Raw genomic sequence first — 27,460 nt, 5'->3', positions numbered from 1 at the left:
TTGGATCCATCGATTTAGCATCTGAAGGCATGGGAGTGTGGTTATATACTTAATTTTCAAAAAAAATTGCTGAGAAAAACTAAACTAAAACTATGTAAAAGATGACGGACTGCAAAAATATTTATGTTGATTCCCATAAACTCTGGTTCTATGTTTTCTAAGTGGATTACAATGACCCAGAGCATCAGTCACAGCAGTAACGAGAGAAAAGAATCCTGAAGCAATGCAGAGACTCTGCTTGTCTGAGTGTGCAAACACAGCAATAATGCAAAGAAGCACAGTGCTGGATCTCTTTACATTAAGAACCTTCTCTCTCTGAGACAAGGAGCAGGGATGCCCCCTGCCTGCCTGGCTGTGGCACTTCCACAGTAAACAGGCAAGTCAAGCCTCCCTCTTTTCTCTTCAGGCTCTGGGACCAGGTGAAAGGATAGGGACTTTGACACTGTTTGCCTGCTCCAGTGTATTGTGAAACATACCACAAGTCCCAAAGACAGTTCAAGGCACAGTGCCCACCACTGTCATCACTAAGGATATGCTTATTGGAACTTGGCTGAAAGTGTCTGAGAGTGTCTAGCCAGGATCTGAGTATTATAAGCCTGGTCTTGAGGGTCTTGGGAATTGTGACTGTTGAGATCTGAAATACTCCAAAGGCTGGTGTGTTCAAGGCTCGGTGGCCAGCTGACTGATGGAATAGTTGAGAGGTGACTAGATCATGAGGGCCTGGCCTAATGAATGATGGATTTGCCAGTTCATGTCTTACTGAGACATGAGCCCTAGTTGGAGAAGGTAAATCACTTTGGGCCTTCCCTTGAAGAGAATAACTTTCCCTGGCTGCTCATGGTTTTTCTCTCTCTCTGATTCCTGGTCACCACACAATGAGCAATCAACCCCTGCCACATGCTAAAACCAGCATGACATTCTCCCTCTAAGACCCAAAGCAGCAGGGCTGGAACCTCCAGAAACTATAAGCTAAAATAAACCTTTCTTCCTCGGAGTGTTTTCCTCAATGTTCTGTCACAGTGACAGGAGGCTGACTAACATTTTTTGGAAACAGTAATACATGTAAGAGTTATCAAAGTTGCTGCACAAACTTCATAGTCCCAAGCTGCACTTGAGGTCAGTTCAGCAGGTGCAGAATTGAGCCTTAGAAATAGCAGTTTGAGAATACACCTAGAAGATTCTGGTGCAGATGATCTGAAGAACACACATTGAGACACTGAGCCAAGGATACCAGCAAGGCAGAGAGATGCTGTTCCATCTGATTTAAGCATATTGCTGGGAACACACTTGTCTCTTTTCCTTTTTTCATTTACTCCTACACAGCATATTAGCAAGTGCCTCATCCACTGGAGATGCAAAGGAACTGAATCATGCCTTCAAGACATTTCTGGTCTGAGGCTACTGTGTAGCAGTGGTGGAAAAGGACAGGCTTTTCAAAGTGCAGTGAAGGGTGTCTTGCACAGGCTGTGTGGGAGAAAGTAATTCACAAAGAGGTGACCCCAAGGCTGGGTTAGAGATAAGAATGAAAGGTGTACGTGTGTGTGTACGTGTGTGTGTGTGTGTGTGTGTGTTGCGCGCGCGCGCAACACTTCTGTATAATTAGGTAAAAGGCCAGCTGTGTGCATGCATGTGTGTATATATGTATGTATGCACATATGTGCATATATGTGAGTTTATGCACATACAGAAATGAGGAAGGCAAGTTATAGGTCAACACAAGGGTCACTTTGTGTAAAAAGTATGTCACAGAGAGCCTCAGAAGGCATTAATCCGGGATGATATGGGCAGCTGTGCTTTTTACCAAGTCCTGATGATTCAGCAAAACAGGAAGTTTGGAAACAACAAGCACCCTTGTTAACTTCCTGCAAGCAGCTTCAGTCAAAGATACCTGGGAAGAGCTTGTATAATATGCTGTGCAGAACAAAAGTATCTCCCTCTGAGCTGGCTACTAAGGTCAAAGTCACATTTTATGGAAAAGAATCAGTTGTTTTATTTGTCATATAATGAAAGAGACTAACAAACAGCAAAAAGATACCAGCACTGGAGTTCTGAGTCTGGGTGGGTCCAGAAGCTGCATGGAAAGGAATGAGGTACTACCCCAGAATGTGACTGACAGGCCCACAATTAACATGCATTAAATCTACCACACAAACGACAAATGGAGATGTTTGCAGGGAAATGTACTGTGGTTCTGGGAATCATTAATCAATGATGCAAAGGCAGTGCCTGACCGAGTAACAGAATAATTACCTTCCCAGGTATTGCTGGAGGCAACTAGAGCTCAGTTGATCACACAAGGAAATGAAGTCTGCTGAAGCCACCCTGGAGTTCCAGGGCTGTGGTTTGGCTTCCCTGGGTCCAAGACAGATCCTGCAATTCCAAAAGTCTCAGCAAAGACAGACTAGAGGTTTCACTAGAAGGAATGCTCTGGGGCCTCTAGGAATAAGAATAAAGGCTCTCCGGGCAGCAGGGGGAAGGAAGAACAGGATTCTGAGGTGCAAACATGGATATACCACCACACCCTTTCCTAGGAAGCTTTTACTTAAAAAGTTAGAAAATGTGAGAGGCTGGGTGTCCTGTGAAAGCATGGATAAACTTTCTTTATATCTGCTTGAGTTTGTTCGTATTTCCAAGATCCCTGCACCTCAAATTCTAGTTCCTCAAATTCTAGTTCCATGCTTGACAAAAGCAATGGTGGACCAAGAACAATGTCACAGTGGACGAGGGATAAGACTGTGAAAAAGCAGAAATAAGGCTGTCATACACACGGGATGAGGCCATGGTAGACTAGATAAAGTCATAATATACCAATCATAAGGCCATGGTGGACTAGGGATAAGACCATGGGATGAGGCCATTGTAGACCAGAGCTAAGGCCACAGTGGACCAGGAATGGTGTCCTAGAGACTGGAATTGTGACCTATGCAGTAGGGCAGGGCACATGCTTAGCACTGTGAGTCCTGTCAGTGCTTCTGATTGGTGGTGACTTAGATGCCTATCCACTCCCTATCATTAACATGGAACACTATATAGAAGTAAATGAAGCCGAAAGTGCTATCTCCAGAATGGATGTGTGAAGGCTACTGAGGATCAAGAGGGGGACAATGCATGTCACTCGCCCAATGCAGAGACTCAGAAGACATTAGAGAGAGGAGAAAAATCACATGAAAAAGAGGTAAAGAGCAGAAGGTGTGGTGACGAACATATAGACATAGACTGTACATATCTGGATGGTGCATGTGTGGGAAGTGGAGCAGGCCCCAGAGGCTGCACCCCAGCTCAGCTCTATCCAGCTGTCTCTGGTTTAGAGCAGTCTCCTTCCTCTGAGCCAGAGGTTTTCAGCCCCATGTGAGTTCCTGGGGCCTGTTTCCTCACATTCCTCCCTGCCTCAGTCTCTAAATCGCAAGGCCTCATTCGTTTTACCACCTGTCAGTCCAGACTCCAACCACAGAAGTTTCTTCTTTCTCAGAAAAGGCTACATTTCATATAATGCATTCAAACTTTGAGGGGCCCCATCCCAGCAGGTCAAAGCTTTCTCGGGTCTCACTCTGACTTTTAATGCATCCTCCACCATCTTCACAAGACAAGAAGAGCCATTCGGACTCTTTTGAACACCCACTGGGCATGTTCTTCACAGCATGTCCCTAACACCGTTCCTTGCCTCTTGAGATCCTCCATCTAAACAGGCATTCTGTTTCACAGATCTCTTGACAGACTTTTTCCTATCCTTGAGGCCATGACACGGGTCCCGGGGGGTTTTAGGAGTATGAGAACAAACTGATAGATAGGTCCACTACAAGAGCAGCAACAGCCACAGCAGCAACAACAGCACAGCATGCGGCTGAGAGCTCTCTCCTCAGGTCCAGATACAGAGGGCTCAGCACAGGGAGTCAGCCTCACGCTGAGGCACACTGGCACTTCCTGCAGCTTTGCCACACACGGACAGACATGGAGTAGAGAGCTCCAACTTGAAGATAAAGAAAATGACGTTCTGGGAAGTTCCATTAAGGATCAAAGTAGTTGAGCTTGGTGGTGGTGAAAGTGGAGAGGTGAGGCTGGGACTCAGAGCTCTCTATACACAGCCTTGAGTGTATTCTCCACCCGCAGCCCTGCACTAACCTGCTTCTCCAGCGACCTGGGGGAGGGGCCACCAAGCCCCACCCAGCTCCTACTGGTTACACGAGACTGGAAGCAACAAGCACAACCAATTCAAGCTACACTTGCAAAGCATCACTGCTCTGCCAGGATGAGACTCCTGTGGTACAGATGTCTGCTTCCAGATCCCCTCTCCCCCACCACCTCTCCCTGAAGGCACAGGGACAAGGACACTAAGTAGGAGCTGGCAGCTCCCAGACTCCTTTCTACCCCTGCTGGGATTCAAACACTCCTATTTGCACATCCTGGGGACCCCTGCTGCTTCAGCTTATAGCTTTGTGACAGCTTCCTGCTGTGTGACAGGGAGACCTAGGAAGACTGAAGCTTAAGTAAAACTCGGGAAGAATGAAGTCCCTGTTGCTTGCCCAGCCTCTCTATGTTCCAGATCCTTGGTCCAGCCAAATGGGACCCCAAGAAAGCTATCACTGGATGGTGGATGTGCCTGAGAAAGCCATACAATCTGCAAAAACAGGATCTCAGACATAGGGAATGTGTCAAGGACATCTGTTGGCTGCAAGAGGTTGGAACTGGGACTCTCTGAGCCAGGCCTGTAAAGCTCAGAGCTTGCCCACAATCATGCTCAGGAAGGGTTGACCACCCCCCATCCTCCACTGCTGGTCTTGGAAGAATAAAGACACCCAGGTGTCTAGAGAGGTGTTCCCAGAATTTGAGGATGGACATTTATATGAATCGTGTGCATAGGGAACATCCAATACAGCAGGTTATAACCTAAAACATCTCCTGGGATCCCAGACTGCTTATCGCACACACACTAGGCTAGATGGCTACTCTGAGGGGACCTGGCTTCTGGAGATCTTCCTGGATCGTCTGCTGAGGCCAAGGCGAGCTCTGATTCCAGCAGCAGAAGAGTCCAGTAGCAACAGAAGAAAAGACAGAGGCTGGATAAAGCAGAAACAGAGCAATTCACCAGTAAGAAAGGTTTGGCACACACTGCTTGCTGCCTAGGAAGATGGAGAGAGAGGACACAGGGCAAGAGATGCAGGCCTTTCCTAGGAAGCTGGGATGTCTCAGCTAAGAGCCCTCAAACCTCAGACATACAGAGGCATGGACCAAAGTCTGCCAGCATCGGACTAATCCTGGAAAGGAATAAATTCCCAGAGCCCTTATGAGGTGCTGTAGCCCTTGTCAGCATCCCTAATAGCCTGTATGAAGACCAAAATCAGTGGCTTGGTACAATGGAAGCCCATAAACACACTGGAACTGGAGGCTGTGCAGGTGAAATGTTTGCTGAAAGGTTGGTAGCAGCACCTAGTGCGGCCAGCATTTCAAGCCTGTCTCTTATCCAACCCTGGGAAAGACCAATCCAGTTTTACAGCCCCAGGAGTCCTTGGGGAGACTAAGGAATATGCTACAGTCCCTGAGACTCCCACATGCCCACCCCTGGTCCTCTGGATTGTTATATGTTCCCAGAAATTCAGCCTGCTCACTCAGCAGGCCCCAACTAGATCCTCCCTTACCAACTCAGGCACAGCCTGGACCTCAGACTCATCATTCATCTCCTTGCAATACCTACACAGTTTGCTGGATCCACCTTGTCTCCTCATGTTTGGCTGGAGCATCATCTTCTTTGCCTAATACCCCCAATGGAAGAACCTGATTTCTACTCAAGACCTGATGCCCACAGTTTTTTTTTTTTTTTTTTTTTTTTTTTTTTGCAAAGGGAAGAGAATGGTCTTTATTGAGCACCTCACATGTGCCCCATTCTCAATTAGTCTCTTCTGCTATCCTAAGTCTGTCAGAGATGCACAAAGAGGATGATGCTAAGAGCTCCGCAGGAAAGATGAGATCCACAAAGGAGGCCAGCGGAGATTTGAACTTGGTCTAATTTATTCTCAGACAAGTGCTTCATCTTCCATTCTGTTTGTAGAGTTGGGTAAAAGGGCCCTTTCCTGGGACCCTAACTTTATTGTGTCCCCCATAGCTCTCCAGTATGGTTTGGGTGAGTCTCCATCAAAGGTTCACATATCAAGGTTTGTTCCCTAGGGCAGCAATATTAGCTGGTGCTATATATCTTTAAGAGGTGAGGGTCAGGGAGAAGTTACTGGGGCTGTGCTTATGAGGAGCTTCATGGGATGTCAGGCTTGTGCCTGTCTCTTCCCCTTCCCCTCTCCTTCTCTCCCTCTCTCCCTTCCGGCTCCAGATGTTAGCCCACCCTCCCTCCAGGCTACAGATGCCAACAGAGTTCCAAAACAATGGGGATGCTCAATCTTGGACTTTAACTCTAGAACTCTGAGTCTAAACAACTTTTTATCTTCATAAGTAACCTATCTTAATTATTTCTTTGTAGCAATCTGAAGCTAATACATACTCCCGTGGCCATGCTAGGAACGTGTACAATAGCTTGGGCTCCCCAAACATGACCCACAAAATTTTCTGCTACCAGTTCTGGCCTGTCTTCAAGACATGTGCATGCTTCCTCTCATTGCAATCCTAAGGAAGATGTACAGCATCACACACAACTCCTAATTCCCTCACCCTTAGGCCTGAGTGGTGTCCCAGAGATGCATGGCAGAGAGGCAACTTGGACACATGTGGTGGGCATGTCAAATATAGTGTCCTTCCAAGTGTAGATGGACCTTTTAGGGTAGCCAGACTTTAATGGGAGGCCCAGGAACTGCTACAAGCGCAAGGGAAACATATAGTTTGTTAGCTTGAGTCTCATCTTGTAGATGTTTTGACACAGGGCATATATAAGACACCAGGAAAATCAGAAGCTTGCTCTCTCTGCTCATTGTTTATGTAGTTGGCAAGTATGAAAGTTATTGGAGATTCCCTACACCAGTGATGCCACCTGTCAGACAGTCTTAATGGATTACCTTTTCTCCGTCAAGAAGCTCTTGTAAAATGACTTGTCTTTCCCGGCATAATTCCAAGAAATCTTCTGAGTGCAGACTTTCATGCAGAGCAGGAAAGAAGGTCAATTGTGTGCAATCCACCCCTACCTCGTCAGGTCTGCTTTCAGCTTCCTCTGAGGTCAGCTCGTCTGCAGTATCGTAAAATAGACACATTGTCATGGCATAAGCTACATGATGTCACAATGAGGAACATGCCTTTGTCACTGAAAGGAACTGTGAGGCTCTGGTGTAGAAGTGGTTGGTGTGCCCTTGCACTGTTTCTGAGAAGGAATACAGTCCCCTGACCCTGTGTTAGAGTCCACACACTGGCAAGCTGTGTCCAGCTTGGGTGTGCTCAGCCCTGGCCATTCTATAGCTTTCAAATGATGCTAGGCAATATTTTGGAATTCACTCTCACTGAATAATGAAGCATCTCTCTTTAGGTCTGTCTAGGATTTACTCCTTCATATCCTTAGTTTGTTCTCTCTTCTACAGGAGTGCTATTGATATTTCTAAACTACAGAAGTCCTAGCTTCTTATTTAAAAGAGTTGGGAAAGCCATGGTGCACTGATAAATGAAAAACACACTTGTGTGCCTGGAGTACAAAGAGTGTCAGTAAGTGCTCTGGACTGGACACCGTGGTGGCATTTGTCTATATAGTCCTACGTCAGCTACAATATTGCACCCTCAGTTTGCAAATGAAAAATCTGAATAAGGCTTAGGACTTTACCAAGGATCATATGGCTACTGAATTAGAGGGGATGTGATGCAGGGCTCCTTGAGTACAATGTGAGGTCTCTTCTGCTCCAGTATATTTAACCTCACTGCTTACAAAGTGACTGAACAGTTTTGGGTATCTTTTCTGTATATATGTGTATGAGTGATTTTTAAACATAAGAATAATGTTGCACTTACAAAATTTCATTAAAGATTATAAGCACTTTCCCAATCAATTTTAAAGTTTTTTCAATAATTTAAATGGTTTTGAAGTATTTCATTGTGTGGCCATTTCAAAATCAACAAAACCTTTCCTGTTCTCTAGAGACCTGATGGCTTCCATGTCTGTACTACCAGGAATATGCTGGTTTGTAGTCATTCCTGTTCATGTCTAGATGTGTTTGCCTTGAGCCAGGACATCTGGATCTGAGCTAAGCAGGTGACAGCATGGATGTCCGCATCTTACTCCTTCTCTACTCACTTGTCCTGAGTGTGTTCCTGTCTGGAGCAGGCATGCTGCTCATGACTACAAAGCTATGAGCCATTTTCTCTGTGCCAAAGCTCAACTTTTGACCACTCCCCACCTGGGAGTCTCACATGTGGAAGGATGAGTGTCTGCTGCTGCTCCCAGGGCCAATCCTCACAGGCTTTGCCTATGGCACAGAGCATTCTTCTGTAGGAACTGGCATCTAAGTAGGTCCTTACTATTTTTTTTTGCAAGAGGTCTGTATTACGGTTTGTGCTATCAAGGAGGCCCAGGATTATGACTATCCATAGGTTCTGTTCATTCAACTAGAAAATGAAGCAGCCCGAGGTTTTATCTATAGAAAGCTCACACACACTTCCCACAATTAGTCCCTAACTTGGATAGGTAAAGCAGGTAAGGATGCTGTGATGTTGGAGCTAGGAGTTTATAGGGGGAAATAAACCAATGGGCACATTGTCATCTCAAGTCACACTCCACAGTGGAACACCAAAGTCAACCTGGGATCAGAACCTGTGCTTCTCAGTCTGAACTTGTGTTACTGAATTTTGGCAGGCAGCAACCTCAACAGTAACCCTGCTACTCAGGCAGCAGAGATGTTGCCATTGGGTAATGCCCCCCCCCCAGATCCAAGGAACACACAGGCTAGGAGTGTGCAACTCCAAAGATAGAGTAATAAGTGAAAACACAAAATTGAAATTCTCTCTCCTTCTCTCAAATGTGTACATGTCCTAGATTTTCAGCAAGTCAGAAATGACTCTATACATTATCTTTAAGCCTCAGGTATAGTGTGACAGCTCTGTAGGTCATGACATAGAGTTCAATGTGACAGTATTATATATACCATCTATTTTATTCTAAGACATCTTATAATCCTTCTACATGTTTTGATCACATGCTAAACATGTATTTACATTGTTTTAGGGCATTTTAAAAGTCTACTCAATATAACAAATAGACGAGGCACTCATAGTCACTATTCTAAGCTTACTTAAAAATTCTCCCACTCACTGAGGCCTGGGTCTGGAATAGATTCCCTTCATTCTGAAACACAATACAGAAGAGCTTGTGTGCAAACCACTCTGGTTTCTCAGCATTTTCTCTCCTGTACCCACACATACAGTAATACCTTTAGTGAGGTATTAAATGAAAGCAGCAATATGTTTTTGATTATTGAAGAGAAAAAATTTATTATTTATTAATTAATTGTTGAAGAGAAAAAGATAAATTTATAAACTTGATACCTTGGTTTTCAGCATTTGTCTGAGAAACAGCACCCTTCCTGTCTTGGCTCTCCTGAAATAGAACCAGAGTGAAGAGAAAATAAGCCCAGACATTGCTTGTGCCCCTTTCTCTTTCCACAGATTTCCACATCTATCTAGATGTGAACATGTACAATTCCCTCAAGTTACTCTAGACTCAGGTACAAAAGGAAGCATATGCTAAATCCTAAGGGATCCTCTAAAATGCAAGAGTTCATTGTTGAGTCAGAACAGAGATTTCAGTGTTCCATTAGTTAGGATTTACAGTAGTTACCAAAGGAAGTGCCAGGGGAGATTGAGTGACATGCTGGATGTCTGCATGTGGGTCACCCGAAAAAGGATTGGGCTGGACAGCTACAGGGTCCAGTGACCAGGTTACAGAGCCAAGCTTTGGCATTGTCACCCAGACAGTGAACAAGATACATTTTCATATGCCTTCAAATCCTAAAAAAAGTTTTCAGGAAAAAAAGCTACATGCCACCAGTCATTGATGACAGGTAAAAATAAAACTGTCTACCGAATAAATTAAATATAATTTTCTCATAAGTTTTTTGGACAGGGGCTTAGCAGGGATAAAGATGCTGGACTAACAGACTAGAGAACAAAACAAGCCCCACATCTTGGAATGGATGAGGGTGAAAATACCCAGCATGCCAGTGTTCAGGAATGGGGGTGCCTTTCAAACTATTTTAAATTAGGAATGTTCGATGAGGACATGCAAAACTGTTGCCAGGTTTTTTGTTTGTTTGTTTATCTACCATAAAATACTATAAAACAAGGCCAACTGACTTCTCTTCCTGAAAATGCAAAGAAAGAAAAGAGTGTATCTGATGACCTAGCTGTATGAGCTTCAGGAGAGCCATCTCCCAGGGACTGCCTGTTTCCTCTGTTTCGAAGCCAATGCAGCCTGAGTTCTGTGTGGACTAAGTGGGTCACTGGTTTAAGCTTGTAGAACTGCTGAGTTTGAGAGATTTTTCACTGTAAAACTTATTACAGGATTTGTTTGTGCAATAACTAATCCCCAAAAGTGCAGATACAAAGTGTTCAATGACAAAAGACTTGTGTGAGCAGACAGTGGCCATCACAGAGAGAATTTCCCTGTATTTCTGTGGGCTGCATTATGGTAATGGATTAGGGCTTAGTAAATATGACCAAGTCACACGTTCACCTACACCCACTCATCTACCAGTTCATCCATGCTCTGGGGGAGGTTGGTGCCTCCTTTTCCGACCTGCTAAATGACTTTAAATATAAGCATGGGGACTCTCTTGAATTTATCTGGGTACATTCTGCCATCTTGGTTAAAAACAAACAAATTAACTAAAACACCAAACAACAACAAACAAAAACACAACAGGAAGGCCACATAGCCCCTTCCCTGTATACCTCCCACCATACTCAATGCCTACCTTGCACGACACTTGGTTCAGGGCCTCCCATGAAAACAAGCGTCTGATGCGTTTCCTCATGCGAGCTGGTCCTTCCCTCCTGTCCAGTTCCCACTGGGAGCAGGATGTAGAGCTGGTCATTTGGCCCCACAATCCCAGCTCCCCAAAGAGTTGCTCCCGAATCCTGGCCCAGGCCATGGCTGCCTTGATGCTGCCACTTTTCTGCCTCTGGGAGGGAAGAAGGAATACAACAGCACACTTAGATACATTCTCCTTGTGGGTTTACCCCAAAGCTCCTATGGTGATTATTGGAGGAAAATGGTCCCCTAGGTAGCCCTCAGGCTTATATATCATCCTCTCTGGAGCCAGGATAAGGCCATAAGGAAATCATTTCTCAGCTTCAAGATTTTTCAGATCCATGTGGGGAAGGAGAAAACTGTGCAGCCTTTGGCCTTCCGAGTCACCAGTCTGTTGCTGGGATTACGAATGCAGCAGCAGGTCCTAAGGACATGGGATCTTTTTCCATGGCCCTTGACTTCTGAAATAATGCTTGCTCCTCTGGGAGACCCAGGCTGGTGGCAGAGTAGGGGTGCACAGTCCTGTGATGACTGATGATTTATTTGAACAAGTCATTCTCATTCTGGACTTCAGAATCCACCATGATTAAATAAAAGACTTGGCCTCATTGTGTGTGAGGACCTTTATATCCTCATGTCATATGGTAGTTGAATATGGAAGGGTTCTAGAATAGTCAAAGAAATGAAGACTCAAATGTACGTAAGAATAACCTGACATTCATGAAATCCTCAGTGTGTGTGTTTGTGTGTGTGTGTGTGTGTGTGTGTGTGTGTGTGTGTGTGTGTGTGTGGTTTCACTTCCCGACTTTAAGCCTTTTAAAAAGCACATTGACTCAATTCCTCTAAAATCAAGGACAAGACAGGGCTGTCCACTCTCTCCATACCTTTTCAATATTGTCCTTGGAGTTCTAGCTAGAGCAATAAGACAACAAAAGGAGATCAAGGGAATACAAATAAGAAAGGAAGAAGCCAAACTTTCACTCTTTGCAGATGATATGATAGCCTATATAAGTGACCCGAAAACTCTACCACAGAACTCCTATAGCTGATAAACACCTTCAGCAAAGTGGCTGGATACAAGATCAACTCAAAATAATTTGTAGCCCTACTGTATACCGATGACACGTTGGTGGAGAAAGAAATCAGAGAAACATCACCCTTTACAATTGCCACAAACAACATAAAATACCTTGGGGTAACACTAACCAATTTTTAATCTCTAAAGAAAGAAATTAAAGCAGATACCAGAAAATGGAAATGCTCTTGGATAGGTAGGATCAACATAGTAAAAGGGCAATCTTGCCAAAAGCAATCTACAGATTCAATTCAATCCCCATCAAAATCCCAACACAATTCTTCACAGACCTTGAAAGAACAATTCTCAACTTTATTTGGAGAAACAAAAGATCCAGGATAGCCAAAACAACCCTGTGCAATACAGGAACTTCTGGAGGCATCACCATCCCTGACTTCAAGCTCTATTACAGAGCTATAGTCCTGAAAACAGCTTGGTATTGGCACAAAAATAGACAGGTAGACCAATGGAATAGAGTTGAAAACCCTGATATTAACCCACACACCTATGAACACCTGATTTTTGACAAACAATCCAAATTTATACGATGGAACAAAGAGAACATCTTCAACAGATGGTGCTGGCATAACTGGATGCAAACATGTAGAAGACTGCAGATAGATCCAAGCCTATCACCATGCACAAAACTTAAGTAAAAATGGATCAAAGACCTCAATATAAATCCAGCCACACTGAACTTATTAGAAGACAAAGTGGGAAATACCATCGAATTAATTGGTACAGGAGACCACTTCCTGAACATTACACCAGTAGCACAGACACTGAGATCAACAAATGAAAAATGGAACCTCCTGAAACTGAGAAGCTTCTGTAAAGCAATGGACACAGTCAGCAAGACAAAATGGCAGCCCATGGACTGGGAAAAGATATTCACCAACTCCACATATGACAGAGGGCTGATCTCCAAAATTACAAAGAACTCAAGAGGCTAGTCTCCAAAAACACCAAACAACTCAATTAAAAAGTGGGGTTCAGAACTAAATAAACAATTCTCAATAGAGGAATCTAAAATGTGTTGAACACATAAGAAAGTGTTCAACATCCTTAGCCATCAGGGAAATGCAAATCAAAACAACTCTGAGATACCATCTTACTCCTATCCAAATGGCCAAAATAAAAAACACCAAGGACAGTTTATGCTGGAAAGGATGTGGAGAAAGGGGAACACTTCTCCACTGCTGGTGGGAGTGCCAACTTGTACAGCCACTTTGGAAATCAGTATGGCGACTCCTCAAGAAAATGGGAATCAGTCTACCACAAGATCCAGCAATTTCACTCCTAGGCATATACCCAAAAGAAGCACATTCATACAACAAGGACATCTGTTCAATGATGTTCATAGCAGCACTATCTGTAATAGCCAGAAACTGGAAGCAGCCTAGACGCCCCTCAACCGAAGAATGGATAGAGAAAATGTGGTACATTTACACAATGGAGTACTACTCAGCAGAGAAAAACAATGGAATCTTGAAATTTGCAGGAAAATGGATGGAACTAGAAGAAGCCATTCTGAGTGAGGTAACCCAATCACAAAAAGACAAACATGGTATATACTCACTCATAATGTGGATTTTAGAGATAGAGTAAAGAATACCAGCCTACAATCCACACTGCCAGAGAAGCTAGTAAACAAGGTGGTCCCTAAGAGAGACATACATGGTCCCCTGGAGAAGGGGAAAGGGTCAAGATCTCCTAAGCAAATTGGGAGCATGGGAGGAGTGGGGAGGGAGCTAGGAGAATGAGAAGGGGAGAAGAGGAGGGATGCAGAGGACATGAGGGAGCAGAAAGGTTGAGTCTGGGGAAGAATAGAAGATAACAAGAATGGAGATACCATAATAGAGGGAGACGTTTTAGGTTTATAGAGAAATCAGGCACTAGGGAAAGGTCTGGAGAGCTACAAAGATGACACCAACTAACAATCTAAGCAACAGAGGAAAGGCTACCTTAAATGCCTTTCCCTGATAATGAGATTGATGACTGACTCATATGCCACCTGATAGCCCTCATCCAGCTGCTGGTAGAAGTAGAAGCAGACACCCACAACTAGTCACTGAACTGAACTGGAATCCAGATGCAGAGAAGGACGAGTGAAGAGCAAAGGGATCCAGACCAGTCTGGTAAAACCCACAGAAACAGCTGACCTGAACATCGGGGAACTCTTGCTCCCCAGACTGCTGGGATACCAGCTTGGGACTGATCCAGACCCCAGGAACCTGGGTTTCAGTGAGGAAACCTCGGAAATCTATAGGACCTACTGTATGTAGTAGTTCAGTACTTATCCCTAGCATAGGTGTAGACTTTGGGGGCCCATTCCACATAGAGGAATACTCCCTGAGCCAAGACATGCCGGGTTGGACCCAGGCCCTATCCCAAAAAGATACGATAGACTCTGATGACACACTATGGAAGGCCTCAGTATCCAGGAGAAGCAGAAAGGATATGTGATAGGTAGGGTTTTAGTTGTGGTGGGGGGAGGCGAGTGGTAGGGGAGGATGGGAGGAACAAGGGGACTGGGATTGTTATGTAAAACAATCTTGTTTTTAATTCAAATAAAAAAAAGCATATTGATACCCATACTTTTTTTTAGGCCATAGTCAAGTTTCATACCACACCTATCAAAGAAACACCTTAGTACAGTTTGACCAGAAGGATTCACTTTATATGAACTTTTGTAGTTATTCAAATATTTGATGGCTATTAAAAATTTTTATTTTTATTTTTCTATTTTTATTTATTTATTTATTTATTTATTTATTTATTTATTTATTTATTTATTTTGGTTTTTCAAGACAGGGTTTCTCTGTGGCTTTGGAGGCTGTCCTGGAACTAGCTCTTGTAGACCAGGCTGGTCTCGAACTTACAGAGATCTGCCTGCCTCTGCCTCCCGAGTGCTGGGATTAAAGGTATGCGCCACCAATGCCCGGCCATTTGTCCTAAATTTTAACTTTTTAGAAAATGGACAGGTAAATATAGTAACTGAAGCAACAGACATTTCAAAAGTTTTACATAAATAGAAAGGAAATGTGCACATGTGTTAGGCTAAGTTTTCAGCACAGTGCTCTGTGAAGCCAAGGCAGAGGAAGCAGGTTTGGCCTTTCACCTCCACAGGGCATTTTTCACTGGACAGGGACAGCCTGAAGACATGTGGCTTGACATTGAACAAACTAGAAAGTGGTCATATTTCAGGATGAGGCTCAGTGAGCAGAGTGACTCACCGTAGACACACCCTTTTACCCATGTCCCTTGAGCTTCAAAATCACCAGCAATTTCACACATGTATGTTTGTTTGAATGTGTGAAAGAGAGATAATGAGTGAAGGGGGAGAGGAAGAGAGAGAGAAAGAGAGGGAGGAGAGGAGAGGAAGGAAAGAAAGAGATAAAGAGTGAGAGGTTCAAGAGAGAAGGAGAGAAGAAAAGAGGGATGGTGGAGGGCAAGAAGGGAAGGAAGGAGGAGTCAGAATGGAAGAAGGAGATACCAGCTATGTGGTTCTAGCTCTGTTTGAAGCCTGCCTTTCTCTTGAGTTGATCATTTCATCAGTTGCATAAGCCAGTTAGAATTGATGCTGTGACCCCTGCTCCTGAAAAAGCTGTCCAAAGACTTAGACACAGAGACTGAGAGAGAAATGAAACAGCCCATTGGTCCCTAAGGAGCCCAAAGCAAGAGCATTTGCATCTTGCAAAGAGTTTTAGGCAGCAAAGGCAGGCTGAAGGGCATCTGTACACCATGGCAAGGCCCTGCGTGGGAATAGAATGATCCAAGCACATAACAGAAAGAACAAGAGCAACATCTGCAGAGAAGACGATAGACAGAGCCCAGACAAAGCAAAGGAACAAGTGAACAAGTCAGAGATGATAGAGGCATGCTGGAAAACTTCCTCAGCAGGCAGAGATGTGGCAGGGAAATATCTATCTGATATAACAATGCTGGCGATGATCTCCAGGGCACTGGCTGGAATAATCAGGAATGCTCTGGGCTTTCTCCATCTCTAGGGACCTCTAGCAGGTAAACTGAAGGTTGGAGATGTCTTCAGTGGCTTGTTATTGGCAGCTCTGTAGTGGGACCCCTGATTTCACTGTTACCTTCTTGAAAGAGGGTCTCCTTGGGTTCACTTAGCACAGTGGTTCTCAACTTCCTAATGCTGCAACCCTTTAGCACAGTTCCTCAGGTTGTGGTGACCCCAAGTCATAACATATGAAGTTACTACTTCATAACTGTAATTTTGCTACTGTTATAAATTGTAAGGTAAATATCTGATGGGCAGGATATCTGATATGTGACCCAAGATGGTCACATGTGTGAGAACCAGGAAGTTAGCAGAAGCTGACCTTGAGTAACCATCCAATTTCAAAATGCTAACTTCTGCCAGCATTTGAGCTTATTCCAGGAGTGATGGCATGTGCTTTTAATCCCTACACCTGGGAAGTACAGGTAAATCAGGTCTCTGTGAGATTAACATGGTCTACTGTGGTCTATATAGGGAGTTCCAAGCCAGGCAGGGCTACATAGCAAGACTCTGTCTCAAAACAAACAAACAGTCTAGACTCTGAGCTTGATTTTTGTGGATGTGATGTGTGTTAAGAAACTATGCTGGCCCTCAGAAAAGTGGGGTGAGTGCTCCAGACCCCATTATCTCCAGCAGACAGTGATTATATCTGTATTCCTCTAAATATTGAAACATTTTAAATATTTAAAGACTTGGAAACATGAAATACCTTCAAAAATGCTGATTTTTCCAAAAACAAAAACAAAAACAAAATAAACCCAAAAACCTAACCAACAGTAAATTACACAAATTTTTCAGAATTCTAGTCAGGTTCCACTTATGAAACAGAGCCAGGCTGGTATTTAGGAAGACTGGTGCCTTCCTTCTCAGCTGGCACCTCTGTTGAGCCCTGGTCCCACACACAGGAACTTTTGATTTTTCAGAGTCAGCAGGAACTAAAAATCTCAGACTACAGCTTTCTCCTAGGCAGAAATTAGTGGATCAGATTCTCGCAACAAAAATGTAAGGCTCTTGGTGAGGAAAGGATGAAACTAAACTCATCTATTTTCCCTTTCAGTGACAACTGACTGTATTATCAGCTTTGCTCACTGCAGACAAAATCAGTGTGAACATTTGGAAGATGAACTGATTGATGTTCAAGGTTCTGTCCCACAGCCACAGACAGTATGCAAATATATCAACAAGGCACCCTCCAGCTACATAATGCAGTCTACAGTGTTGGAGCAAGGTAAGTGCTCATGGCAAAATCTTAGTCCTAGCCTTCATATCAGATAATCTGGCTGACCCCTGTGATAGCTGCCAGGAGCCTACTTCAAACCTTGTCTCTCACACCTGCATCGTCTAATGTCTGGGTAAGGTGTGCTGATAGAGTCTGCAGCTGGGTGTAGGCAACACAACTCAGGAAACCCAAGCCTGAGACCCAGACCAGGCGGGCAGTGCTCTTCTGGCTCCCACCTCCAGGCCACCATGTTTCAACCTTTGGGACTCCTTCATTCCAACACCTGCATGTATGTGTGCTAGTGATTTCTTTCACCCACAGTAGGACACTCCAATAGGTCACCCTATCCTGGAGATTCGTCTTCACCCTTGGCCTTGCTACCAAGCTTGAAACATGTTCAAGGCAGAGTGGCAGAGTTATAAATGCTGCATTTTCAACACAGGGCATCGCCTTTGGTGCAGACACATTCCTCTGTAAATGAGAGACTGATAAGTTTTGGTACTGAGTTCCATGTTGTAGAATGAATGCTCATTTATTATGGAGTGCTTATTTAAGATGTTCAAGTTTTAATATCAACTAAAACCCAACTTCTTAGCCATTATATAGTCATATGTGGAATATCTGTTGTCTACCAGTCACAAGCTAAGGACATACTCCTTGCTCCTTCCATCTTCATGGTTAGGAAATATGTAGGGAAGGGAGGGGTTAAAACAGCGGGAGGGCTTTGCTTTGACTGCAGAAACCTGCATGGGTGCTGTAAATGTCAAAACCTCCCTTACTAGTGACAGTTCTCAACCTTTAGGGCCAAACCTTAATGTGACAGGAGCCTTCTGTGTTTGGGCTCCAGCCTCGCCTTTACTCAGTATCTTCCAGCCTAGGCCCTTCCAACCACTTCTAGAAAATCAGTGACATCCAACTCCTTCCCCCCTCAGGACCTCACATTCCTTCCGTCCCTGGACAAAACACTGTTTCCTGAAATATTTCAGCCCATACCATCCTCTACAGATCTCAGCTTTAAATGCTTCCTTCCTCCGAGAAAGCATCCAAGTAGCATAAGATTCCTTCCTTTGTTAAAATCTGTTATCTCTTCACTAAATCCCCACTATAAGTCACAAATAGTTACTGAGTTGTGAAGTTATTTAATCTAAATCTCTCCTTTACAGTGAAGCCATCCAAACATGAGACCCAGTTCGGTGTTTTATTTTATTTATTTATTTATCTATTTATTTGGGTTTTTCAAGACAGGGTTTCTCTGTAGCTTTTTTGGAAGCTGTCCTGGAACTCTCTCAGTAGACCAGGCTAGGGATCTCTGTCATCTTGGTGTTTTATAACAGCACCTGTAGCTCTGAGCAGGGTCTGAGATGCCCTGGGCTCTCAATGTCCACCTATGCATGGTGAGTGAGCAGAAGGGTGAACAGTATCAGGTACCAGCCTTTATGCATCTGAGCGGTAAGTACTGTGCCACTGTGCAAGTCAAGAAAGCTGGACCCATCATTGGCCATCAATTGTTGACTTTTGCATTCTAAAACTTAAGACAAAGGCTGGATTCTCTCTCCTCTTTCTCTTTCCCTTTCTTTCTCTTGATTCAAGGTAGCTCTGAGTATACTCTGTAGTGAAGGGGCATGCTTTGATTCTTACCTGCACATAATCTCTATACAGAGATGCATACAGCTCCTGTCCTTTTCTTCTGTAATTCTCTATACAGGACACAAAATCCTGAAGAAAAGAGAAAGGTAGCCAAGGCTTAGTGATGTGTGGAAGACTGAGATACATGCCTCCTCTCTGACCAGTTGCTACAGGAAATGATGGTCAAGGGTCTGCTGGCAAAACAAGTCACCATCTTGTGAATAGTAATTTCTTCGCCTGTGCTGAAAGAAACACACATGTGTGCATGTGAACATGTTACATGTGTTCCTTTCTTTTCCAACTGTGATGGTCTCAGCATTCCTCTTTAGAATAATTAACAAAATGTAGCTTTGAGTAATATGCTTTATGACAGACAGAAAAGAAGTGGCCAAGAGAGTAAGGCTTGATCTATGTTCCTGGAAAGAAAGAAAACTTGCCAAGGTGTGTGGAATATCAATGCCTTTGCTTTTTGCTTTGAGATAACTTGCATATTTCTAAATAGAACAGGAGGCTGGGCCACAAAGCAGAAAGCAGCCTCTAAATAGCTGAACTTAGTGGGGCTTATGGCTGCATGGTGGTGGTGGTGGTGGGGCTGGAGAGTTAATCTCCAAGTCCACCAAGGTATTTAGACCACGGAGAATGGAGTCCTGGAAACAGAGTAGTAAGGAGAATTATATGCAGCTTTCTGCACCTGTGACCTCTTTCAGCAACTGATAATGGAGCAGCAGGGTGAGATGGAGAAGACGGTTTGGAGACATGTAGGACGAAGACTTGAAGGTGGGATTTCTATGAAGTTTTACTTCTCAAGCCCTCTGGTTTAATAGTCCATGTGTTAAAATGGGAAGTCTACATAAAGCATTTCTAGTTACCAAAACAGCGGATGGCTGATTCAAGGATAGGTGGTTATATAGTCAACAGGCCTGTGAGCCAAACGAGTGGTTTCTGTCACAGAATAGCACTGTTTTTATTTGAAAGAATGACTGATGGATAAAACTATAATTACTAACATTTAGTATTTGGCAGATATCCTCTTGAAAATGAGCCAACTGAACAAGCCATCTCCAATGAAACAGTGGCAGCATTTATTGCCAAGTGTGATCACAACTGGGACTTTAAGCACTGATGCTGGAAAACGTGTCTCTGCTCTCGTGAGCATGGCATTTTCCCGCCAGCCACCGGCTTTCCTGATGAGACGGCTGGTGACTTGAGCTTGCTTTTTCTATACTGTGTGTCTTAAGAGGTCTTCTTGGTGCGATAAAACACCATGACCAAAATCAACCTGGAGAGGAAAGGGCTTACTTCACCTTAGAACTCTCAGGTCACACCCCATCACTGAGGGAAATCGGGGCAGGAACTCCAGACAGAAGACTGCAGGCAGGGACTGGAGCAGAGACCCCAGAAGAGCTCTGTTTACTGTCTTGCTTGAACTCTGCTTTCTTAGAGCACCCAGAAACAGCTGCCCTGGGATGACACTGTCCACAGTGATCTAGCACCCCCCATGTTGATCGTTATCAAGAAAATGCACAGATTTGCTATAAACAAATATTATGGAGGTGTTTTTAATAGTCTAAATCTGGGCTTTGTTATTCCAGAATGTATTTTCTATGTTTCTGACTGTAACAAATTTTTCTCAATGTTCCATCATAAATATTCTCATAAAAATTGCTTTTTGTACCAAGGTTTCAACCTGGACCAAGCTTCCTTTCTTCCTCCCTTCCTTTCTCCCTCCTTTCCTTCCTTCCTTCCTTCCTTCCTTCCTTCCTTCCTTCCTTCCTTTCTTTTTTGATTTTTTCCTTTTATTGAAAATTGATTTTTTTCTCACTTAATATACCCTGATTATGGTTTGCCCTCCCCTCTACTCCTAGCTCCTCCCCACCTCCTCCCCCACCCAGATCCACTCCCTTTCTGTCTCTAGTTAACAAACAAAGAGGATTCTAAGGGTAATAATAAAATAAGATAAAACAAAACTAACACATTGGAGTTAGACAAAATGAACAAACAGAAGAAAAAGAGAAGGCACAAGAATCAGAGACCCACTCTTTCTCACACTCTGTAGTCCCATAAAAACACAAAACTGGAAGTCATAATATATATGCAAAGGACCCAATGTAGACCCATGCAAGTCCTGTGCTTTGTGCTTCAGTCTCTGTGAGTTCATATGAGAACCCTGTCTCAAACCCCAGCCGCAAATAAAAACATTGCTATTTAATGTATCTTGGTGTCTATCAAAGAATAATGCCTATGTTTCTAAAAAGGTTACTAAATTGTTGCTTCCTTCCCAACTGCACAGTTGTGGGAGGTTGGATATTCTTCACAAATTTCAACAAGAATAACAAGTCACATTGCAACAGGCTCCATATAGAAACATGTTTGAGGATCCAGTCTTCCACCAAGTCCTACAGACATTAAAGATACTTGTTAAAATACAAAATAACAAGTTTTCTCACAGTCTTTTTGTTTTGAAAATTATAATTATTCACTTGAGGTGCCTTTTATGTTTACAGATAGTAGATTTCCTATTGGTATTTCAAATGAATTAATAAACACATTATTTTAAAATTCTGTTTAGATTCCTTTATGATAAATGTCACTGTATTTATAACCTACATAAACCAAGCTTTTTGATTTGGGTTTTCAATATTTTTAAGAAAGTGAGGTATTCCTGAGACCAAAAGTCTTGAGAATTCCCTTTACCACAGAGAAAATTAATTGCTTTTACTTACAGTGATGTCATTAAAGCTTACAGATATAATTTGAAGTGAACAAACCTACAAAAGAATATATACAATGCTACTTTTATTGATACAAAATTTAAAACATGGGAAAATAATATATGGTATTCAGTGTCAGGAGAGAAATGATCTGAGGCCGAAGGACTGCTGACTAGAATGGGCGATGGGTGAATGTGCCCTGAGTGATACTAATTTGTGCTTTAGATCTGGGTTGCAACCACATTATCTTTGTTAAAATACTTATTTTGCACACTTGTCACTTGTACATTTTCCCTATATATTATGTTTCAATAAAATAGAAAAGTGTTTATTGGCTATGAAAACAATATAACTTTTAAAATCTAGTTACTGTTCTAGATTAATGAGTGTAGGGTGATTTCTTTATTTTTCTTTTGATTTTGTCTGCAAAAATTTCTTCAATATTTCTGTTACATGGTTCATACACATTGCTAAGTGAAGCAAAGGTTATAAGCAATACAAGTGGGATACATGTTGAACCACTGACAGCTGCTGCTTCTAAGGCAAGAACCCAGACTTCTTCCAGACATGATGCTTTGGAAACAAATTAGGAATGGTATACTCTTGGGGACCCTTGAAATAAAGCAGATGCCTTCTGATAACAACTGTGCCACTTGTCAAAAAGAGCGGGGACCTTGTCTGACCCTGTCTAACTGCCTCAGGGGCCAAACGGGCCCAGGAAGACCCACTTCAGCAAGATGACAGGAAAAGTTTTACAGTTGGTCTCCTTTTGCAGGATGCAGTGTGGGGGTGGAAAGCACCTTGGCCTTTGGCAGCAATACTACAGGAATAAATCGACCTTTCTACAACTGAATCTACCATGTATAACCAAAGTTACTTGCATCTCCCTGTCTACCTGCTAAGGTGTTATAAAGCTGAATTCTTTGTAAACTGTCACCCCAAGAAAATGTTTGGGTGTAAAATACTGGAATTGTGAATAAGTTCAGTTGAGAAAAAAATTGCTATTCTATTCAAAGGAATGCTTATGGAAAATTCTAGCATTTGTCCAGGGCTGTTTCTGTTCCTGCAGAGACACCCCACTTCCAGCTAAATTCCCTCTCTATGGTTATTCCCACAGAGACACCCCACTTCCAGTTAAACTCACTCTCTATTGTTAAGCGCCTCACACACTCACTGAGCTTCCCTGTTCTCTGGGTGCTGTAGTATACAGGTGAGCTTCATGTGTGGTCTGCAGAGAGATAAAGCCTGGAGAGCTGCCAACACCAGTGTCAAGTCACACGTGATGGGTGGCCCAGACACTCGCAAGAGGGAAACACCCTGAGCCAATGTCCAGTCAAAGCTTTCTGGATGCTGCTCCTCCCCAATCTTGCCAGAGAGGTTTTAAACAAAAGTATGATCTAATTCAGTTTTTTTTTCTTTTTTAGCATTTTTGATTTAATACTTTTTGTGGTCACCCTGGAAGCAATTTTAGGACAGATTCGGTGAATGTAAGGCTGAATGGAGGGAATATCCTGAAGCTACTAGCATGACACCTCAGGGGAGAGTCCGTAAGATACAGAAGCCTCAAGTTCAAGGGCCATCAATAACAAATGTTGGTAGGAACCAGTGACTGAGTGAGAGGGTGAGGATAGCTCTAAAATCTCTTGTTTGCTTACCCCTGTGAATTAAATCAGATAAGCCAAGACAAAAATAGGAGAGATTAAAAAAAACAAGAGAGAAAGAGCACAATTGATTGTATGATAAAAAGACAGCTGGGTCTTCCCAGAGGAAAACTCAGCAAAGTGGCTCAAACCCATATGAATCTGTGAGTTATCGGCAGTCAGGGTAGATAAGGCCCCGTACGAGATCCCCAGAACAATTACAGAAGTGGGGGGCTGATGGGACAAGGTTGGAAACTGGAGAATTCTATCTAGCAAGGTTCAGACCAAAGGTTCTGACAGTGGTTACGGGAACCAAAAGAAGACACTTTGTTAAAATGAAGGGTTCAAGCTCAGCAAATGCACAGAAGATAAGCAGTGAGACAGGCCAGGAAAGGGACATGATCCACCATTAGGAAATGGGCTACAAGAGTCATTTCAGAAGGGGAAGCTCAAACAGTGATTGAACAGAAGAATACGGGGATATTAATGTGAACAGCTCTTTTAAGAAGTTTGGCTCTGCGAGAGGAAAGACATGGAGATGGGGATAAGGAAACAGGCCCCAGTAGGCAGTGTAAGACAGACACCAACATCCCAGGATTCAAACAAGTGAAGAAGAAAGTTTTAAATCCATGTTCTTACATATGCAGCACTGTACAGTCAGGTCTGTCTGCAGTGATCTGCCTATTCTGAATATTTGGGGATGCTGTCCTTGTCTTTACTTCCTAAATAGTACAGGTAACAACCATGTACACAGCACTGACAATGCAGCAGGTGTTATTAGCAAAAGATGGTCTGAGGTATATACAAGCTCCTGGGCTAGGTACAAATATCTATTAGACCACTGTCTGCAACATGCAGGAACATCAGTGAGTTTGGGTATCAGTAGAGGGTCCCATAGTCAGTCCAAAACATATACCAAACACCGACTGTATATTAGTAGGTGGAAGGGAACGTGGCAATAGAAAGGACAAGGCCAAAGAGCAAAGGCAAGAATGGCCCCTGGTGGCACAGGATGTGAACAATGGCAAAGAGAAGCCCCTCCTGCTTGGAGACAGAGGGAAGGGGTTCAGATGGTGCACATATGGATTAGATGATGGTGGTACCTGGAGAGTGAGAAGGTTCACAACTGATTGTTTCCATCTCCAGGACAAAGAAGGGAAGCATGATGGCTCTGCTTTCTCTCTGAGAGCTGAATTGCAGTCTTGAGTAGACTAGTAAACGGCAGGGGACTGACCCAGAGCACATCAGTGATTTATCTAAGAGCAGGGAGATTCCAAATGCTGTACTATCCTCTCTACATTATACCCAGTGAATGGACCAGCACATAGCACTTTGCAGCTGATAAAAGGGTTTGCATGTGCGTAGCAATCCAATATTCAGCTTCCTCATAAGCCTGTGTTGTTATTACTCCCATTAGCTGAATCAGACACTGAGGCAAAGTGAAGATGAGTGACTATGGGCAGAATGGGAAAGCAAGATGAGTCTGGACTCTGTTACCACAAACATCTTTCCCATGCACATCTCCATCTGGGGCGTCTCCCCAGTGCTAAATAAACCTTAAGTGCCGGTGACCTCAGAGTCCTCCTATGTCCTGGAAAGTTTTTATCTACAGGATGCAGGAACAAGAGTAGGGGGATTGTGTCAATTCAAGGGGAGAGACCCATCTGCTCAGACAACAGTGGGTGAGACACATTGATTAGGGACAAATACACAGTGGGATTTTGTGTCATGTATTGGAACTAGATAGTCTTCGCTTAGCAACTACCAGTTTGTTAAAGAACTAGAGACTCTGAAGCAGAGCAAAGGTCCTCCAAAAGAAGACAGACAGAGCAGGTACTCAGGGCCCTGCTTTCTCAGTGTTTCCTTGGGGAAGCAAGGACTTCAGGATACAGGCCTGATCTTGAGATGGGGAATGGTTAAATAACACATAGAAATCATTTTAAAGTCACTGACCACAGCTTGATGATGCCACTTTGCCGTGAGTACCCCTGGAGCTAGCCGGTTGCTGGTGACACTACTGCCCAAACAGGAAACAGCCGCCCTCAGTTGGTAAGAATCATGCTAGCTTGTGCAAGGGGTCATTAGTCCTGTAATCACAGTTGTGTGTCCTCACAAAGGGGAAGGCCAATAGCGGCGGCCAGAGCTCAGGATCTACTTAGAAGCTTGGTGAGGAGCTACTGTTATGAGTCCTGGCTTCTGCAGCAGAGCACCGTGCTGTCCTTTAGTGTTCTGACCACTCTTTTCATTGCTGCTAATTTTTCCCAAGGATACCATCAGATATCTGCACACTCACTCAGTTGGCATTTTTGTTTAGGCAACCTATTTATAGAGGCAGAAAATGAAGCAATTTACATATCTCCACATAGAGGATGCTCTGTCCCTGTCACAGAACACTACACAGTCATTGCAGACTGTTTGCATAAAGGACCATCAAAGCCTCCAAAGCTAAGGCTAGATTGCAGATTCCTTTTGCCACCCTTAAATGGATGCACTACACAACAGTTCACTGTAGACTTAGTATCAAAAAATGATTTAGTGACATGGGACCAGGCTCCTACCATATTGAGATTTTTTTCTAAATGGGGATAGAAAACAATAAGCAATTATAATAATAATTACAACAATAACAATTACATCTACATGAAAAAGAAAAAGAAAACATATATACATATATACATACATACGGGGGGGGGGAGAGCACCAGGAATTAGTGTTCTTTGATATGAGTTCTAGATCTCCCCTCCTGTAGTTCTGTGGTATCATCAGTTGGGGGAAGTGTACATAAGCTCTTCTTTAACCTGATCATTAAATAGAACATTTGAGATGGTGGATGCTCTGGGAGCTAGTGTAACCAAGTGAGGCTAAGGCACTATGAATCCTTGACCAGTTTGCAATGTACAAGTAGTGTAAGTGAGAAATGAGCTTGCTATTTTGGGCAAGTTGGATCTGAGAGTGCCTGTCACTGTGGCCTCCCTGGACTTTTTCAGAGGAATATACACTGCAGAAATGATAGGATTGTTTAGAACGCAACTGTGACCAAACGTTTGTGAGTATTGGAAGTTTAGCTTCATATGCAATGGTCAAAAAATACTGAGTACCACCCCAACAAAGCCCCATCCAAGCCAAACAATAACAACAAAAACAAAAACATAGTGGAGGGCAGGAAAAGAGAGCAAGAGGGTTACAGTGAAGGGAAGGGCAGAGCTAGGTAAATACCATGAGAAGTTTATTAGCACAACTTGAGAAACAAGATAGGTGACATAATGGGCTTAATGGACCATAGACTTGATTCTGAAATAAATATGGATGAGTCCCTACTGAGATAAATAAAAGATTGAGTAGATGAATAGATGGAGGAGAAAAGATAACCCTGCCTTGCCGGAGAATCTCCAATAATGGGCTTGATATCCATCCTGCCCCTTCAGGAGCTGGGGCTCACTTGCTCCTGCATTTTAAGGACGGCTTAGACTTAGTGGGCTGAATCCCAGGCAACAAGTAAAGGAAGCAATAATCAAATGGATGGCAGTAGAGAAGGCTGGCAGCCACAATCTCAACAGTGTGATGAAGGTTGACATCTGTGCGATTATTCCATGACTATCATATACTCTTTAACACGATCTTACCAGACATGTCTTCCCCTTTCCAAAATGCCATGACCCCAGAAAAAAAAACAATAAACAAATCAAATTTGACAGATGCTCTATAAAATACCTAGCAAGTACCCTCAAGCTATCAAAATCATAAAAACAACAAAGACTATGTAAGAACTGTCACTGAGAAGAGGAGGCTAACAAGGCATGGCAGCTCCATGCCCTGTGGCTCTTCACAGGATTAATGCTGGATTAATGGTAAAATGGAGACGACAAAGGGAAGCAGGACTTTAGTCAGTAGCAGTGTCCCAACATCAGACTCTTGGCTTTGACAGGTGGATACAGGCAAACCATGCCTCCTTGCAGTCTCACAAGTAGAAGGGTGTTTTGGCCACAGGTCTTAGCATTCTGGACATGTGAATTTTGTCTGTCTTGTTGACAACTTCTACTTTCTCTGCTTCTCTGGCAATGTGAGTCACCAGCCTCACTGGCAGTGCTGGAGTGGGGGGTTGGTGTTCACAAGCTGGACCACAAGCACCGTGTTCTCAGCAGGCTGTCTGATCAGTGATTGCCAGAGACCACTGAATTTAATAAGAAAATCACAGAAGAGGGCTACTCAGTAACTGATGGGAAGTG

At 43.4% G+C, this 27,460-nt stretch overlaps 1 protein-coding gene across 5 annotated transcripts in view; it reads right to left on the bottom strand.

Moving 5' to 3' along the window:
- Wdfy4 (WDFY family member 4) overlaps window positions 1-27,460 on the bottom strand; it is a 233,016-nt gene that overhangs the window by 71,585 nt on the left and 133,971 nt on the right. For 4 of the 5 annotated variants that reach the window (XM_027389479.2, XM_027389481.2, XM_027389482.2 and 1 more), the window contains 4 exons: window positions 18,896-18,973; window positions 10,884-11,090; window positions 9,457-9,508; window positions 6,993-7,159 (listed from right to left, as the gene is read on the bottom strand). In XM_027389479.2, coding sequence (XP_027245280.1) covers window positions 6,993-7,159; window positions 9,457-9,508; window positions 10,884-11,090; window positions 18,896-18,973 — 504 coding nt within the window. The remainder of the gene's footprint in view (window positions 1-6,992; window positions 7,160-9,456; window positions 9,509-10,883; window positions 11,091-18,895; window positions 18,974-27,460) is intronic. The other variant, XM_035452661.1, reaches the window with a different exon arrangement.

Source organism: Cricetulus griseus (assembly GCF_003668045.3).
Source record: "Cricetulus griseus strain 17A/GY chromosome 1 unlocalized genomic scaffold, alternate assembly CriGri-PICRH-1.0 chr1_1, whole genome shotgun sequence".
In the NCBI taxonomy this organism is placed as follows: Eukaryota; Metazoa; Chordata; class Mammalia; order Rodentia; family Cricetidae; genus Cricetulus; species Cricetulus griseus.
Note: the sequence above shows the minus strand (reverse complement) of the source record. Positions and strands in the feature narration are given on the sequence as shown.